Genomic DNA, 18,314 nt, shown 5'->3' with positions numbered 1-18,314 from the left:
GGGCTGCCCATTCCAAGAGTCTCTTTGGCTGTAAAAATTCCACAGTGAACCTATATACAATAGCCCTCACTTGCATTAGATCCCTTCTAATTACAGAGTGACTTTCACCCCGAAGCAGTAGAGCTTTAGATATCCTTTTCAATAAAGTGGGTTTAGCTATTCATTTTGTGAGAAGAAAATCCAATAAAATTGTGCTGTGAGCCAGAACAGAAAATATTTTTGATAAACTAGTTTTTGCATTTGGGTTGGGGTTTTTTGTTTGGTTTTCTTTCTTTCATTGTCAGAGGAGGAAACTACTCACCTTTGCAAAAGCCTGCCTTGCTGATGAGGGCACCTAGGGAGCAGAGGGTCAAAGTTCTGTCAAGCATGTGACCTTTGCTGGCCTTGAGGCATGATGCCTTCTTTGCATATCCCTGAAATAGTCATGGTTTATTCCTACGGTGTGGCTTCCTCTGTTTCTGTGGTCCATTGTGTGAGAGTTTATTGACAACCCCGACGGAGGGGGATGGCTCCCTGGTAGATCCATTCGTGCACCCTGTGCATGCCCATCGTGCCATCCTGGTTGCAATGGCTGTCGCTCGCGTTTCTGGGCACTTCTCCTCTTTCCCATCCTTCCACTCCTGCCTTCCTCACATTTTTCTTCCCCTCAGGCTGATCTCCACTCCAAGGACGACACGCTGACCCTGTCCCCCAGCAAGGACCTGCTGAGCGTGAGGAAGCCCTCAGTGGGACGCACGCACTCCTTGCCAAACGACAGCTACATGTTCCAGCCTCCCTACTCCAGCCCCTGCCCTGCCTCCCTGGGCGACAGGAAGCCGGCACATCACAAGTCCCAGTCAGGTACACCTCTCTCAGCTGGGACAAGAGTAGGATTTTCCAATACAGAAAGAGTTGTGGTTTTCCAAGTGTACTAGTTTGAAAACAAACTAGTGGGAGACACCAAGTCAGAGTAACAATTTAATAGGGAAATAAAAGGAGGGGGGAAAAAAAAAATAAAGGCGGATAACACTGGGTTAAACTGACAGAGTCAGGATACAATGTGGCACCTGTTAGTCAGGGTGGTGGTAGCAGTCTGGTAGAATGGTGGCTGCAGTCCTCTGAAGCTGTGATCCTGTAGAAAAGGTTCTGCTCTTCCTCAGAAGGTCTCCAGTGGTGGCTGTGTAGCTCCTGTCCTCTGGAAATCCAGTGGAAAGGCTGTCTCTGGTGTTCAGAGTCTCAGATTATATTCAGGATGGGATGCTTGGTTCCTCCCTCTGGGTGGAGCATCTCACAATGGGGTAATGAGTCATGAGGCCGAGTGTTGATTGGGCTCATTAACAGAAGATAGTCCGGAGGGAGTTATCTGTGAGTCATGGGGCAGGACAATGATGGGCCATTAACAGCAAGATAGTCTGGGGGGAGGAGGCAAGGAAACACTGCCCCTCCTGATTTCAACAGCTCATGAGGATGGGAATAGAATACACTGCAACCCAGGACACCAAGCTCTTCAGTAGGAGGGGGGAAATTGCCACTGGTTTCCAGCTGTGTGTCTAGACCTGTGGAATGGCTGTGAAAAGCCCCTCCACAATTTACAGAGCCCTGTTTAAGATAACTCCTTTCGTCATAATCTTTTGGCAATGTCACAGTGGCCTGGCTCAGCTCTGATTGTCCCCCTGCCTGGTTCCCTTAGGTTACAGTCCCTACAGCCTGTGCTCTATCCGTCCCACCAGGCCCCAGGGGAGAAATCCCAGTAGAGAAATATTTCCTCCTGTCTGTTTTTTGCAGCAGTACCTGTTCTGGCAGGTTTCAGAAGCTCTGTCTGGGAACATCTATGAAAGATGGGAAGATGGTGTCTCTAAATGCCTGTAAAATGAACATAAATGTGCTGAATTGAGAGACGTCTCAGTGTGAGATGAACAGGAGAATGAGAGAGTGTGGAATTGTTCTTCCCAGTGTGCATGGTTGGGATATATATCTTGGAGCTAAATTCAGAGATATTCTTAGGTACAGGGAGGGGTCTCCCTGCCTGCACCTCTGTCCCTGCCCTTGCAGCTGCCTCCCAGGGCTTGTCCCTGTGTCCCCAGTTCCTCTGCCTGCCAGGGGTTATCTGGGGCTGGGAAGTGAATGGAGCCACCTTTAATTTGTCTGTACATGCCATCATTTTAGACATTTGTCACCAATAAGACAGGGAAGTTTTTACAAGCATTGCCATTTGAAAGCCTCTAAGCAGAACATAATTTCAGCATGGTTCAGAATGGTAGGAGATTTGAACAGATTAGAAATAAGATGTTGAAATTTGCATAGTAATAAGAATTGGGATGAATAGTGACTGTTGAACAGAAGCAAATAAAAAAAGATGTGGGCACAAGGGAGGAAGATGAATGTGGTGTTGTGAGAAATCTCTGCCACAATACACAATTTTCAAGGTCAAGAGTGGTGATTTGAAGAACCTGTTTGCACATAATGCTAATGGTGCAGTTAAAATCCCATTGAAATCAATAGCAAATCTCCCATTAGCTTCAGTTGAGCCAGAATTTATGGGTCTCTGTAACAGTCAAGAAATTCCTGACGACACAAAAGAATCATGTTTGCTACAGTGAGAATTTCCAGTGCTTCATTGTTGACCCTTAATTGGGATGTATTTGCACTGTCTTGAACAAAAACTATGTCAGCAAGGGACTGGGTAATTTCTGAGTCCCTTCTTTTTCAAGACTTCACTTCCCAGTTTCCGTTTGGAGAAGCTGAGTAGTCCTATCTGACAGCCCTGGCTTTCTGGGGACAGGCATTGCACCTTCATAAATCCACATGAAAAACAGTTCCACTGAGGTGTAGCAGAAGTACTTTGGAGAGGTAAAGCCGATGTCTTATAACCACATTAGGCAATTAAACCTCTTGTGTTTTTCTCCTGCTGGTGAAATTCCAATCATCTTAAGCAGGCCAGAGTGCTGGGAGGTGGGTAAGATGCCCAAATTCTGACATATCACTGTCCTCTTCCATCTACAATGTCACTGCTTTTCAGGGTGGAGGACGTCACCCCACCTGTTTACAGTTTGTAATATTAAAGAGTGCAGTGAAGACAGCAAGAGGTGCCAGGCGCCTCTAATAAATCACCACAACCAAGCCATAATATTTCAAGCTGAGAAGGTTTTGTTGTCAGAAACACTGGCGCTTGCAGGAGGTATTTGTTTGAATACTCCTTAGTAATGGGGCTGTTGTTCTGGGAAAGATTCCAGGACAAATGAGATTCTCTGGGATGCAGTCCAGGTTAAATGAATTGTTTTGAAAAACGTTGAGCCTGTGTGTGTGGGGAGCACGCAGAGTTTCAAACCTTTTAGAAGAAGTAGCCAGCAACCACAAAGGGTCAGGAAGAGGCTGGAGAGTATGTGTTTCCTTCTCCTGGGAGGCTTTGTAAAACCAGTCTTGAGAGCTGCCAGGTGCTGTTCCCTTTCGCTTCATTTCCATTTCCATGTGCCTGCTGGTTTGGAGCTCCCAGCAGTTGGTCTCTGTGCAGGCTCAGGCATGGAGACACCTTCTAGAGCCTTTCAAAGTCAGATGCTTGCGGTGCTTAGAGGTGAGGCTGCCTGCAAAGTTATTGGCCCAAAAGCAGGGATGCAGGAATTGCCAGTTCAGATGAACTTGTAGTTCCTAGCCTTCTGTTCTCAACAGGAGCTAGTCCCAGTTGTATCAGGGGAAAATGCCAAGAAAAATGAAATAATAGACAATGCTGGAGTAATTTATTAGTAGATGGGAGTTTTTTCCCAGTTGTGGAGAGCCAGTTGCTGAATTTAGTGGTTTTGCTGTGCCTGTATGATCCAAGGTGCAGCACAGCAGTTTTCCCTGGGAGGTCACTGAGGTTGGGACACAACTCTTGGATGAACATGTCCCATCTCTGCCTCTTCTCCCCCTCGCAAGGTTCAAAGGCGTCAGTGCAGTCGCAGCCAGCAGACACCAGCTCTCTCCTGCAAATCCCAAAGGACCATTTCCACCATGTAAGAGCTCACGACCATTTGGTGGGGGAGAGCAAGCCCCAGGTCTCCCAGCAGGTGCACTCGCCTTCTGCTGAAAGGCTGCTCCGCAGACAGGTAAGCAGAGTTATGATCATAAATCCGCTGAGCTTTTATATTGATGCATTTCCTGGTTAACCATGCTTTAAATTCAAGGAGGGATTCACAGAGAAACCTCCAGAGAACTGTAATTCTCCTACAGAAATAACAAAAAGGTTGATGGTTTTTGATCTGAAAGCCATCCAGGAGTCTCCAAAGAATGTGCGTGATGAGTATCATGTCCTTTGGCAACATGCCTAAATGTTCTCCACATTGTTAGCACTTTATTTTTTTTAATCCTCCTCATAAATGCAGCCAAATGCTCCCTAGGGGCTCGTTGGGGTTGAGGAACTAATTCTTAACTGCTGTGATTTTTTCGGTGCTTGAAAGGACACAGGGATTGCAGGCTCCATCCCAGGCCACCCCTCCTCTGACTCCTCTGGTTTCCCAAAAGAGGAGAAGTGTTTCATAGAAATTGGTTATCTCGTATGCAAAACCGTCATGGGAAGCATACTGGTTTTACAGTGAGAATTGAAAACTAAAATCTTTTTCCATCGGCTCTGAGCTCTAAAAAGTTTTAGTATATGCAAAGCAGAACACATTTTATTTTGAAACTGGTTTTATCTCTGGTTTTTGACTGGCATTGATTTAAATCCTGATTCAATCAAAGATCTAAGAGATTTAATCAAAGATTCCAGTCTGGTTGATTGGAAACATAAGTTTAGACTTATCTTTTTTTAGTAAAATACTTAAACTTGTGCTTCACTCTCACATTTTTAAGCATATTTCAATGATTGTGCAGCTGGACCAGGACCAGAAGCACATCTGATTCAAAAACTCTGCTTTCTTCAGTATTTCCATGCCTGATTTTACATACACAAAGGGGATCAGTTCTATTTTTTCAAAAGCAATTTCTTTGCTTTTGAATGAAAGTATTCCCATTTCTTTCATCTTTTAATCAACATTGACAAATTAGACAGTTGACTCATTAAGCTCTAAAAATGGATGTGAAGTACCAAGGTTAACAATTACATTAGTCTGTAATACTAAATTGACATAAGAAATTCCTTGCATGTATTCATTCACACAGGGCTGGCCAGCTACCCCAATCACCACTAATGGGGAAACTAATTGATGTCATGATTCCAGTTCATAGCCACTCTCTCTTGCTTTCTAATGAGTAACAGACCCATCCTTTTGAAGCAATCTAGCCAGAATAAATTACCATGCTAGCCATCTTCTCCAGTCTAATTTTGTTCATATCTTTGACGGCTTCTTTTTCTAGACCCTTTCATACGTTTAAGTCAATTTATTACCCTCCCTCCCTCTCCCTGCTCATGCAGTGACATGAACATGCTCTTGGAGTGACAGAGAGCAAAGAGCTTTGTGGCAGTGAGCAGACACAGTCCGTGGGCAAACCCAGCCTTGGGCAGGCTCCTGAGCAACAAGGAGCTCCCAGGCTGGCTAATGGGAGCAGTGAGGTTGTTCTGGTGATATCGCTGTTACTGTTAATTGCAGTCTAGATGGCCAGACACTGGGAAACTTAGTCCTTTAAGAGGTAAAATTCCCTTTACAGCCCCAGCACTTCTGCTTGCTCAGGTGCTTTCTGCTTTGCTCCTTTTTATTGCTACCACTAATTTCTCACTAGCACATCAAATAGCCCAAACTGGCAAAGCAGTTTTGTTTCCAGTACCCATTTCTCCTTATCATTACATATACTGCATGCAATTCTGATTTGTTTTCTTTTCTTTTTCTTTTCTGTTCTTTCCCTTCCCTCTCCTCTCCTGAATCTATAATAGATAAACCTTGTCCACCACATACCTGGTCCTTGCACTTTCCCTGAGCATTAAAACATGTGTGTTTAACCTCCCTTTCCCTCCAGACTGCTGGAGAGCGAGCACAGCCCCCACAGTAACGTCCAGTTTAGACTCCGGAATGTTTGACAATTAGCAATGCACTCGCAGAGGAAGACGAGTGGATCGGATGCTTTGGGAGAACATTCCTGCTGAGGATTGGGCTCCTCGGCAGTGCATGGCACAAAGGCTTTTCTCCAGAGGAATTCTACCTGAAATTAAACCTATATTGATTCTGTAGTTCCAGGACTGTGTATCCAAGGTGTAGCCCACACCAAGCTGTGGCTGCTACAGGTGTACACCCCTCTGGGATGGCAGAGGGTGCTTTTATTTTCAAACAAACCAGTAAAACATTTGTACAGTTACTACTAACAACAACCACAGATGCCTGTATCATAGGCAAAGAAAGAGCTGGTGGTGACTAATACTGTCGTGGTGTGCAACACAGGTTGGTGTGCAAGCAAAAGTAATGACAACAATTACTTTTTGCTTCTGTATTCGACTTCCGTGTGGTCTGTGTCTCTTTTCAGGATAGGAACATGATTTCTTCTCCCAAACACTCACTAAAACTACTGGTGCTGAGGAGACCAGCATAACTTCACTCCTGACTGATTAGTTGCCAGTGTTATTCTGTGAAATTTTAACGAGAAAGGATTCACCAGCACTGGATTAAATTGTTTGCCATATTAAATATTCTCTGAGCTGTCCCCGTTGACAACGGGAGAGCAATGTGCAGATGCTGCAATAGACTCTGGTGTTTCTGTGCACACATGGACTCACTGCAGCTGACGAGAGCTCTGCTGAATAGAGATCATTTGGCTCAAATGATCCTTGCGGGACAATATTTATATAAAGTGTATGATCATTTTGGGGTGATTTGTCACAAAAGTATTCCTTAGCATGAGGAATTTCATCATTTCATCTCCTTACACTTTTCTAAAGGACTGGGACCAGCTGTATGCATTTCCTCCAAATTTTCCTGTGAAGATTTTTATCTTTAAGATCATTTAAGAGTCTTCTCAAACAGAGACTCAGCCTTTAAGGGCCAGTTAACATGGCTGATTTATAAAGCCTTTTGACAAGGAACGCAGTGCAGTGAAAAGGCAAAGCCTTCAAAACATGCCCAACGTTCCCTCTGCCAGCAGGCACTGATACTGCATAAGGCTCCAGACAGCCAAGGCAAAATGTGCCTTAGGAAGCCTGAACTTAAGCATCAGAATGAATTGAAATAATTACAGTTTATTATTAGTTCAGCTTTGGACTCCAGCATTTCCAGCTCCTGCCGTAAGATGGTGCAGAGTCGCGGCTCCAGCCAGGGGACCAAAGCCAGGGACAGGCTGTCGCCTTGATACTGGCACACAGCAGGGTTGCTCTGGTGTTGCTGCCTCTGGGGATCCTGTTCCAGGCCCTCAGCATCACCTGAGCTGGAGAAGGGAATGCACAGGCTCACTTGCACATCTTTCTTTCCTGCTCACACCTGGGCTGCCGAAATTATTGAAGGCTTTGCTGTAGACCTTCATCCTTTGCATAACAAGAACATGACTAAGTTTGGGTGGGGGCATTCTGGTTTTGCAGCTCTCCATACTTAGAGGAGAAAGCTAAAGGTCAACCATTTAGGAAGAGTGAAGGGGTGCCACACAGGGACAAGCCCACAGGTCCTTGACAATGGGAAGTGGTAGAACCCACAACACAGGTTGTTACAGGAGTCAGTGGGTCTGTGCTGAGGGATCTCAGCAGAGCTGAGTGTCCTGTAAATGCTGTGCCTTGCCTGTACTAACCTTTGTTTGGTCTGTCTCTCTCACCTGGCAACTCCTCTCCTCCCCAACCCCTCTGCGCTCCAATACAGATGGCTATAAGGAATGACTCTCTGGATAGCAAGGAGAATCTCCACACCGAGGTGAGTGAGCTCTCTGACCCAAATGTCCCCACTGTGCCCAAGGAGGAGTCACCAGTGGCTCTGACGCCCTCAGAAGCGAATGAGTTGGCTGCCTGGAGTCGGGCGAGCGTCCATACGCAGCAGCATTCCCACAATCAGTATAATATTTCAAAGCAGGCACCAGCATCCTGTGCTTGTGCAGACTCATATCAGGAGACCCCTGAAGACTCAATGGACCAAGAAGTATCTGAAATAAACAGCTCCTCGGAGCCTTTCACTTCAGAAACTTGCACAGCCTCGAGTGCCTGTTCAGAGGGTCAGCCTCTCACTCCTAAGAGGAACGTGGGCAATACCGGCAACGTGACACTGAAGGACCTGAAGAAATACCACAGTGTAGACACCCAGGGTCTGCTAAAAAAACCGCCCTCTTGGTTAGATGATCAAAGGAGACATTCAATAGAGATTTGTTCCATGGAAAACAGCCCTCAGCACCATTCCACGTCCAGCTCCTCTGGCTTTATAAGTCAGGTGGTCAGTGAAATGGAAGGCTTGCAAGGAACGCGGCAGAAGAAGAAACTGAGCCCTCCCTGTATATCTATAGATCCACCTGACGGGCAGAGTTTGGTACCTAGGGGACCTCACAGCATCTCACCTGCCAGTGGAGATGTTTGCTTGAGGAGGCGTGCTCCATCCTGTGAGTCCAAGGATTCAATGGATATAGGGGATTCTCTGCTTCCAGACAGTATGTCAACATCTCCTACCCCAAAGAAAGACTTGTTGACACTTCCTAGCTTTTCCTTTGATCAAACGGAAATGGACCCCTGAGTTACTTTTCTGTTGGTGCCAAATGTTTTCTTCCCTTCATGTAATAGAGAAAAAAAATTTAAAAAAACTCTGTACTCCAAAATGGCACTGGGTAAAAAATTTCCAAAGAAAGATTAAAGAACCAGCTGGTTAAAAGAGTGGTTAACCTATATCACGCTTACTTAAGCATATGTTCTGCTTAGGTAAAAGCAATACAATGTGCAGAATCTATATGTATATTATATTTTATTAAATTAATTGAATCTAGCATTGCGGGATGTAGTACATTTTGTGACTAAAGACTCATTTAATTTTCTTCTATTTTATGTATCTCAGAATATTTCTGAGATAAAGTTGGTTTTTATGAATATTTTAACCTAAAAAATATATATATTTAATCCCTTCTCTTTTTTTTGTTTTGTTTTGTTTGGGTTTCATTTTGTTTTGCAAAGCACAAAATGTAGCCAATTAGTGCATTACAGAAGAAATGTATCCCACAGTCAGCAGTAAATAAGGATTATTTAATGTAATTTATTTTTCCCCTTGGACTTCAATGATATTCTGGGAAAACGATTGTTTGCGTAGTACAGAAGCGCAGTGGCAATTTTTTAACAGAATATTCCAATCTTGCATAAAATTGACATTCAGAGTGTGAAAGCAAGTGCTCAGACCCAGGAAGGTCCAACATGCTGATAGATGTCTGAGGACGGTGAAGGCAGAGCCATTTAACAGTACAAGATACTGGATTATGAAAGGATGTTGTAGATCATCCACTGGCAACTCACAAAGTCACGTCCATGGTTAATTTTCATATGTGCCTAGGAAACAGGCAACAAAGGCCTGTGGTCACTTCCAAGATGTTTTTCCAGTGTCTCCAGGATGGACTATTTATTTTGCCGAGTTTTACACCTCCCTCATCCCTCTGTTTGCAGTGGAGCTCCTCCTCTCTGCACTCTGTGGAAAGGAGAGTGAGGTCAAGTTTAGGACTTGCAGTGGGTGAATTCGGGGCAGACGTGGCACAGCCGTGGGCTTAAGCACATGCCTAAGTTAAACTCTTGCCTAAAATGCCTGGAGGTTGATCATATTTAAATAATTCTTGAAAATTAAAATCATATGCTTATGTTCTACAGAATCAAGGCACTTCTGCAAGTTATTTTACAGATTACATGAAAGAAAGTCTGCAGGTACTGAAATGACTGCTGATTTTCAGTAAAACAGCCAGGTATTTTGCTATCACTGCTAGAGTTAATTTACATGACCCCAACTGCAATTTTATTTCCAATCTATCAATAGCCTTAAGCAGCAACATGATGATATAAAGTAGATAAACCCAGAATTCATGTCTTACTTTGTAACATTAGTCATCTCAGAAATTACCTGTTTACTCCTGTGCTAATGCCCACTGCCAAAAGCAATCTGTAAAACTGGACAGCACAGCCTGAAAACCATGAGAGGATGGCCCCATTCGACACCTCCCCTCCTCACATGACTGATGGAAGCCAGACATTAACTCCACTCCACTTCCATGAAATCACATTAAGATGTAGGCTAAATTAGACTGCAGGCATGCTTTGAAGTGTGCCAACAGTCACAGGTTTAAAAGCAAGTCCACGAATGGTGCCTCTGAACCAGCACAGGGAGGAGGAGGATTTGTGCTAATTCTGTCAGTTGGGAGTTTGTAACTTTTTGAGAATTACTGATCTTTTCAAATCACTACAACATGCTGATGTACAACCTTTTATCCATTCAGAGATTAGGCTACTTCCACCACGTGTATCTGCATTAGCTTGGAGTGTACACACAAGGAGAAGATGCTGTTCGCACCCCACAGCCTATGTGAGGTCCTAAGCCCCTTTATTTTCACTTGAGGACATTTACTCCATAATCAATCCCTACTGATTTACATGTCCAGGAGAAATGTAAGGGCTTTCAGCAGGAAGTCAGGCAATCAGTGGATTTGAAGTAGGAGGATTAACATTCTGTACTATTTACTGCAGTTAGATTAATTCTTGGCTGGGACATTTTTCCCCTCTTCACCACAGGCCCATACAGAACCCACTCTCTTTGATATGCCAGCCCAAATCCAGAGTTAAGCCTGTCTAAAGCAATGATTTCAAACAAACCTTTCATCAGTTCTTCCCCCAGATCATATTTAAGGAAATAATAAAATTACAGTGCATTAAGCCTGAGAAATATTCTTAATCCCTTTTTGGTTTTACACTCATAATGATCCCTAGCTTTTCCTTTCACATGTGCTAAATAGTTCGGGAAACTAGCTAGGCCACTAAAATTGCCATCCCTGGTTCCTTAATGATTAGGATCGTGTTCACATGATGACACTACTCTATAGATCCTTCCTTACAAAAAACCCACTGAACATTTTAGCTTGAAATCATGGCACAAAACAGTGATGTGATGTTAATCCAAATGCTCAACTCCAAATGTAACAGAAAGCCTAAAGGCTGTTCTATTTTAATGCTTGGGGTTTTGCCTACTGACAAGGTTTGTGGAAGTCACAAAAAGTTTACATCATACATGAATATTCAGTAAAGAGTAGCCAATAAAAGATACTCTATGATGATGCATTCAGGAAAAGAAATCCATGTAAAATAGATTGTTTTCTAAACCAGATAGGTTTTTTCTAGATGCCCTTTTGAAAGACAAATACAAATGTACTGCAGCGTGTGCAATAATACTCAAATCATTTTAAATACCTTCGGGGGGGTTTTATAGAATTTGACTTTTTTAAACAAAATGTACAAAATCCACAGGAATTCTGTAGAATGGTTATGTTGATAGAATTTTTTATATTTTTGTAGAAATCTATAGAGAAATTGTTAAAAGTCTGCGTAGCATCTTGGCAACAGAAGCAGCTCTTATCTACAAGTTTCTTTTCATAAACCTGGAGCCAGGCCTGCTGTATTACAACACGTAGAGCGTAGTTTCATAGCCTGCATCCAGGTTGTGTTCAGGAGTCAGCAGCTAAGCTCAAGTTCCACGATATTGCAGTGCTATTACTGTCCAAGAACTGTACCCACATCAAACACCTCCCCCCAGAGCTCAGCCCCTGTCCTTGGTGAAGTAGTCACATGGCTCTCCAGCTCATTCAAGCACACCAGCACTTTACTACTGTGGATTTACTGTACGCAGGTGGGAGGAGGATATTTTGTTATTGCCAGTCTGACACAATGGGGGAAAAGAGATTGCAGACGTGTCTGGAAAAATGTAAATTCCATTCTTGCAGCCCCTCACACATAGAAGTGATTTTTCATTACTTGGTTACAGGTTTGTACTGTAGATATTTTGGAGGAGGGCAAAGAAAATACTGCTTTTGACTTCTGTGGATCGCACTCAGCACTAGGTGTGTTCAAGGAGAAAATAAAAAAACAAGAAAAAAACCAAGAAAACAAAAGCATTACCACTGTAAATGAGGCTATGCCCCAGTCTCTCCTTTTCTGCCCCTTTGGCTATAATAACCCATGTACACTATTACACGAGGTGACTAGAGTAGGCACAGTACCATTGCAATGTCCGTAACAACCTAGTATATATGATAGAACTTTGTATTTAATAGTTAATATATTGTTATACTGTATCAGGTATATAGGCCAAAACGAGGTCTTTTGGTCAGGGCAACAAAAGGTGGTACTCATGGGGAAAATTGAATTAAAATGTTCCTTTTTAAAAAAAAAAAAAAAAAAGAAGACAAAAAATGAGTGTAAATCTTTACAAATGACAAAACCAAATGTGTCCTATTAAAAGCTTTTGAAAAGAAAAACAACGGTGCATTTCCCTTTTTTTGTTGTTGTTGCTGATGATAATCTATATCACTCCAGGCAGTCAAGTCTTTGGTCATGTTTTAATTGCGAACAGTTGGAGAAGGTATCAGATAGCAGTGGTAGCCAGGAGGCTGGAAGGAAGATTGGGAAATGCCAGCCCTTTGTGGAGCAATTTGATGTGACCACAAGCAAAGCTGGCCCTGGACACTACCCAGGGTGTGCAGAGTGACCAGCGAGACCATTGGCTGTGCCCTTGTGGATCCCTCTGCCCTGGCAAGAACAGCTCTGTGCAAGGCTTGAGGATGTCAGGACTGCAGCGGAGAGAGCTGCAGCCAACAGGGAGAAAGGACTGAGGAGAAGGGGCAGATCTGATCTGTCTGTGAAGAGGAAGATGCTGGACTTTTCCACTCATTCACATCTTTGGGATGTGAAATCCAGCAGCAACTCCTGCTGTCATTTAACTCCTTGCAAAGCAGGAGCTGGTGGGGATGGCACTGCCTAGGGGCTGAAAGGCAGCAGGGGCTTGGAGCTCAGGTACTGCTTAAGTACCACGAGAAACATTTCATAGAATCATAGAATGGTTTGGATTGGGACAGACCTTAAAGTTCATCCAGTTCCACCCCCCTGCCATGGGCAGGGACACCTTCCACTATCCCAGGTTGCTCCAAGCCCCGTCCAACCTGGCCTTGGACGCTTCCAGGGATGGGGCAGCCACAGCTCCTCTGGGCACCCTGTGCCAGGGCCTCACCACCCTCACAGGGAAGAATTTCTCCCTGCTGTCTAAACTAAACCTGCCCTCCTTCTGTTTGAAGCCGTTCCCCCTTTCGTCCTGTCACTGCAGGGCCTTGTTAAAAGGCTCTTCAGGGGGTTTTAGTGAATGACCTGTGTAGCTCCTAACATGAAATCTCCTCTCCCCTGGGGAGCAGCCACTGCAGGGAGGAACCAGGCACTGGCACTCTGCAGCCCTGCTCCTCATTCCTGGAATGATCTGATTGCTCTGCAGCAGGAGGGACTCTAAATTGACACTCATACTAGTTTTGTTGTCTAGAGGATGTTTTGATAAAGTCATCTCTCAGTAGAAAACAGCAGGAAGGATACTAGTCTTTAAACAGAGGGGAAATGTGGATCTGTTCAAAATCCCGTGCAAATCCATGGGACCCCAGGTGAGCTCTGTGACATGTCTGTGTTGTCCAGGCTGTGGGGCCAACCCCACCAGCTGGAACCACTGAAATGCCTTCCCAGCCCTCCAAGGCTGGAGGATCCACAGGGCATTAAGGTAAGCTGGGCTGAGCCAAGGCAGCAGAGCTTCCCACAGGCTCAAGCACTTCACACCTCTCTGCTCTCAGGTGAGTTCAGTTCCTTACGGGCAACAGCAAATCCCTTTCCAGCAGTGGATTTCAGAGCCGCTTGGGAGAGGCCTTGTTTCTCTTCTCTGTTTTGTGAGTGTTCCTGTATTAAGCTCTCCTGCTGAGTTTTGCTGTGGTTTTCCAAAGGCTCCAACCCAGGCTGGCTGCTTGTGGATGTGCTCTCAATTTCCTGAGCGTGGGTATGGCACGTTGTTGTTCCATTTGTTCAGTAACTGGGATGCCACATGGAACCGGCTTGCTGTCTATGTAGTGGTAGCCATGCCTAGGGAAGCAGCACTTTGAATTTGATTTATTTCTTAGTTCAGACAGGTGACCATGTCCTGCTTCAGCAGAGCAGTGTCCTACTGTGGCCACACCACATCCCTCAGCCAGAGCTCTGCTAAGCCCTTCAAGATGATAAATAGGAAAAGGCCTGTTTTTACCTTCTGTATTTCAGGTGTTCCAGAGATACAAACTGAGACACAGAAACAGATGGCGACCTGCACTAGAATTCCCCAAAAATAAGGTAGGAAAAGGCAATTTAAAGAGATGGCTCCCTTTATCACCACCAGCACCGTGTAAGACCCGCTGTGACCAGCTGACAGCAGTGAGGATCCTGCAGATTAAAGGGTTAAGGCCAGGGAAGTTTTGGGGGGACCAAGCCCCACTGCCCGGAGGTGGGCGAGGGTCCGATGCCGGCGGAGTCCCACGGGCACGGCCGCAGCGCCGGGCGCGCTCCGAGTGCGGAGTTCTGCTCCCACCTAGTGGGCGTGGGGCGAGGGGTCGGGTGAGCTGCCCCCCTTCCCGGGGCTGGGATCCCCCCTTCCCGGGGCTGGGACCCCCTGTTACCCGGGAGAAGGCTCAGCAGGACCTTCTGCCGCCCGTCAGGTGTTGTATTCCCGGCTCGACGCTGCAGACACAGCGCAGGATCGGCGTGTCTGTGTTTGGCATCACAGAACCCTTCAGGTTGGAAAAGCCCTCTAACATCACCAACTTAACCTGGCACTGCCAACCCCACCACTAAACCATGTCCCCAGGTGCCACATCTACGTGTCTTTCAGATGCCTCCAGGGATGGTGACTCCACCACTTTTCCTGTTCCATGCCTTAGCACCCTTTCAGTGACGATGCCTTAGCTAAGATCCAGTCTAAACCTCCCTGGCACAAGTTGAGGCCATTTTCTCTCGTTCTTTTGCTTGTTACCAGGAGAGGGGACTAACCCCCACCTGGCTGCACCCTCCTGTCAGGGAGCTGTAGAGAGTGAAAATGTTCCTCCTGAACCTCCTTTTCTCCAGGCTGAGCTCCCACAGCTCTCTCAGCTGCTCCTCATCAGACCTGTGCTCCAGAGCTTTCCCCAGCTCCGTTCCCTACTCTGGACGCCCTCCCGCCCCTCAATATCTTTCACATAGTGAGGGGCCCAAAACTGACCCCAGAATTCGAGGTGTAGCCAGCACTCAGTACAGGGTCACAGCCGTGGTCCTGCTGGCCACACTATTGCTCACACAAGCCAGATTTAACCTTCTTGGCCAAATAGTTTCTAATTCTGAGGGGATTTTCAATCACTGAATTTATAAAAATCCCAATTATGGGAGGAGGAGAAGGAAGGATTTCTCCCCCTGCAGCAGAGCTGTGGGAGCAGCTCAAAGCCACCATGCCCCTCACACCCACTGGCATTGCATGCTTGTGCAAAACCCAGGGAGACAACGACCCATCCAGGGACAATCCTGGGGCTCTCTGGCATCTCAGAGGCTGTGGCAGCACCCGAGAGGAGTGCTTGTCCCCGCACATCCTTTTAAGCACATGTACAGCACGGCGCAGGTCCCCTGCGGGGCTGTGCGCTCACAGCAGCTCCGGTCCATGCACAGCCTGTGAGCTCCAGAGCGTTGTTTCGCCTCTGCTCGGCCCAGCGGGCAGGGAGGAGGAGGAGGATCAGCCCGATCCTGTGCCATCGCGCAGCGGCTGCGGGTTCGCCGGGCGCAGGCTGGGTGCCTGTCACTAGATGGCAATGCCACGAAGTGGGAAGTTCCGCTGGGAGGAGATCCGTGAGCACGAGCTTAGGCTGCACCTGAGGTCCCCGAAACCTGCTGTTCCTGTTTGCTTTGGTGTGGTCACCAGCGAGAGCCTCGCTGGCATTTTCACGATTGAGGGTGATTGGACCTTAAGTTGGTTTTTACATGTTGTATTCAATGCCTTAGTTACGTGTACAACACGCTACTATAATCCTGCAGCATCCTCTAGTGTTTTCTATTATTGCTTGAGTCCCTGGATGCCATAATTGGCAAGCTTTCAGAGGTCCTGAATAGATTATCTTTCCATATCTATTTAATACTATAAATAAGGCAGCCAAAGACCCCGGCAGCTCCAGCTGGGAAAGAATGACTAAACCACTTAATTACTTACTGTGCTAACAGTTATTTTGTGAAAAAATAAAGCAGAATCCAGCTGTTTCGGGGGAAACCAGGAAGAAGTGAGCATAGGAGTCATTCTACAAAGAATATGCACTGAAGTGGACAGCATGTGCCATGCTGACACCTGCAAAGGCAGCACAGAACTGCTCTGCCACGTGCCACAAGCCCAGTGTGGCCAAGGGCTGGTGACAACTCCACTTTTGTTCAAACAAAGCAGGACCAGGTGTTTGTATTGATGCAACCACTTTGTGCCCATTTTGTGGTGATATCCCAAGCAGCTTGAGCCCATTAAAAGTAGGAGGGGTTTGCACGGTGGCCGAGGAGTTGGGGGAGGGAGAGGATAAGTTGTGACAATTGTGTCAGGGGCTGAAGTAGGATAGTTTGGATCTGAGCTCCAGAAGGCTCAAGTGCCATGTGCTGCTTGTCTGTGGCTGTTTGTCCATCCCTCTGAGCTCCACCTGCAGCAAAGCCACCCACAAGCCAGGCTGTGTTACACCTGCCATGGCTTCTGCTAACCTCTGTAGGCACCTGAGAGCATGTCTGTGGAATTATCTAACAGGTAAGAGAGACACCCACTGCATTTAAAGTTCAGCTGCTCACAGCTGTAGCAGCTCCAGGATCACTTTGGGGTGATCTTGGCAGTTCTTAGCATGTCTAGATTCTTCTCCTGCTCATTGCTCTCAGTATGAAGTGCAGGAGCACTCATGGAGCAGGGGAGGTTGGTATTACACATGGTGTCCTGGAGGAGTCATACAAACACCATTTTCTCCTTTCATAGAGACTTGATGAACTATGTGACCCCCACCTCAGCCTGCAGCATGACTGGCCTTACAGTGCAGCTCCAGGCCAAATGCAGTGTGGACCCAAGTTCCCTGTGCTGGCTTTCCAGGGAACTGCCCCACCTTTTTACTTCCAGTCAGGGAATCTTGCCTTCCACTCCTACAAAGCCATGTAGCCGGTATGTGCCTAAAAGCACTGCAGTGAGTAAAACCTGGGGCTGCAAATTCCCAGCCCCCTCCCTCATCTGTTTTATCATGGGACTTCTGAACTGCTCATTGCATGTTCCAGAAATGAGGAAAGTAAGCTCTTTCCTGCAAGAAGGGAGATGCACGTATTTGCAACAGCATTGAGAAGAAAGCCCAAGTCTGCTGCTCCTCATTCAGTGTTAACTTTAAGCAGAGTTTGTTACAAGTTCCCATCTTATGCATGTTAAAACAAGCTGTCCCCCTTTTTTTATGAAGTAAATGTATGGGGCCTTGCTGTAAATGCACCCTCTTTGGCAGGCTCCTCTTCTTACCATCCGTAAAATATGACACCTCTGTGAGTCTTGGAAAGGAAGCTGAGCCTCTGCTGTTCCAAGCAGAGAAAGAAGATGATATTTATAGTAAACTAACCCTAAAACTGCAACTTCCAGAGCTGCACATGCGCAAGCCATCCCCAGCCCTCAGCTCTGAATGTGCTTCTTTATACAGATCTCTTCAGGAGTCAGCCACACTTCATCCTGCTGTTAATGCTTTGAGAATTAGCATGAGGTGTGACATGGAAAGCGGCCTGCCTCATACCTGGCACCGTGCTTACACAAACAGCTTCTCCCTCACGTTACCTCCTGTCCTGCCCCAGTCAATCGTTCCAGTTGATATCCAGGCTCTGCTGCATGGCCCTGTTGTGCCTGGAGGTGCTTCCTGATTGCTGTGGCTTGACCCGCTCAAAGTGTTAGCAGGTGAAAAGTCCCTTATTGCTGAATGGATCCAGATCAGATCTTGCCACTCCCCGGAGTAAAGAATAAATGTCCAGTGAGAGAAGGGGAGTTCATGACTCCCTGACATTTGCACCAAAGGTGCCATTTCATTTTCCTGCAGAGCCAGCCTGCAGGAAACATCACAGGAGTAATGACACATTCTAGGTACCTCCATCTCTGTTCCCATCATTAAAAGGAAGCAGGACAAAAGTGAGCTGCCCATGATAGTGCTTCAGGCTCTGCTTTGCACCAGTTTCAGTAGAATCCTTTACCATGGCCCTTCCCAGGAGCTTTTAAGCTTCCTCCTCCATCTTGTCTGTCTGAGAAGTTACTTCCTTCATTCCTGCCTTTGATTTTTCCCTCTCCGCTTGTCTGCTTTGCCAGACAGTACATGGAAGTCAGCGCAAAGCCAGTGCAAGTCACAGTGTCTGCTGTGAGGTCCAGGCTGCCCAGTGGCTACCCTCAAGCTCAGGAGGGATGCAAGGGGAG

At 46.2% G+C, this 18,314-nt stretch overlaps 1 protein-coding gene across 27 annotated transcripts in view; it reads left to right on the top strand.

Annotated features, from left to right (window-relative positions):
* CACNA1G (calcium voltage-gated channel subunit alpha1 G) overlaps positions 1 to 12,256 on the top strand; it is a 146,504-nt gene extending 134,248 nt beyond the window's left edge. For 22 of the 27 annotated variants that reach the window (XM_042032425.1, XM_042032427.1, XM_042032424.1 and 19 more), the window contains 3 exons: positions 651 to 840; positions 3,892 to 4,061; positions 7,722 to 12,256. In XM_042032425.1, the coding sequence (XP_041888359.1) occupies positions 651 to 840; positions 3,892 to 4,061; positions 7,722 to 8,576 (1,215 nt within the window). In that variant the 3' untranslated portion in view covers positions 8,577 to 12,256. Of the gene's footprint in view, positions 1 to 650; positions 841 to 3,891; positions 4,062 to 5,821 lie in introns of all 27 variants that reach the window. The other 5 variants (XR_006016725.1, XR_006016726.1, XM_042032434.1 and 2 more) reach the window with 5 other exon arrangements.
* Positions 12,257 to 18,314: the final 6,058 nt, after the last annotated feature.

The sequence above is a fragment of the Corvus kubaryi genome, unplaced genomic scaffold (assembly GCF_017639235.1).
Source record: "Corvus kubaryi isolate FWS band 111438036 unplaced genomic scaffold, C.kubaryi_AGA036_p1.0 37353, whole genome shotgun sequence".
Taxonomy (NCBI): domain Eukaryota; kingdom Metazoa; phylum Chordata; class Aves; order Passeriformes; family Corvidae; genus Corvus; species Corvus kubaryi.
The sequence above is the reverse complement of the archived record's forward strand: the minus strand, read 5'-3'. Positions and strand labels throughout refer to the sequence as shown.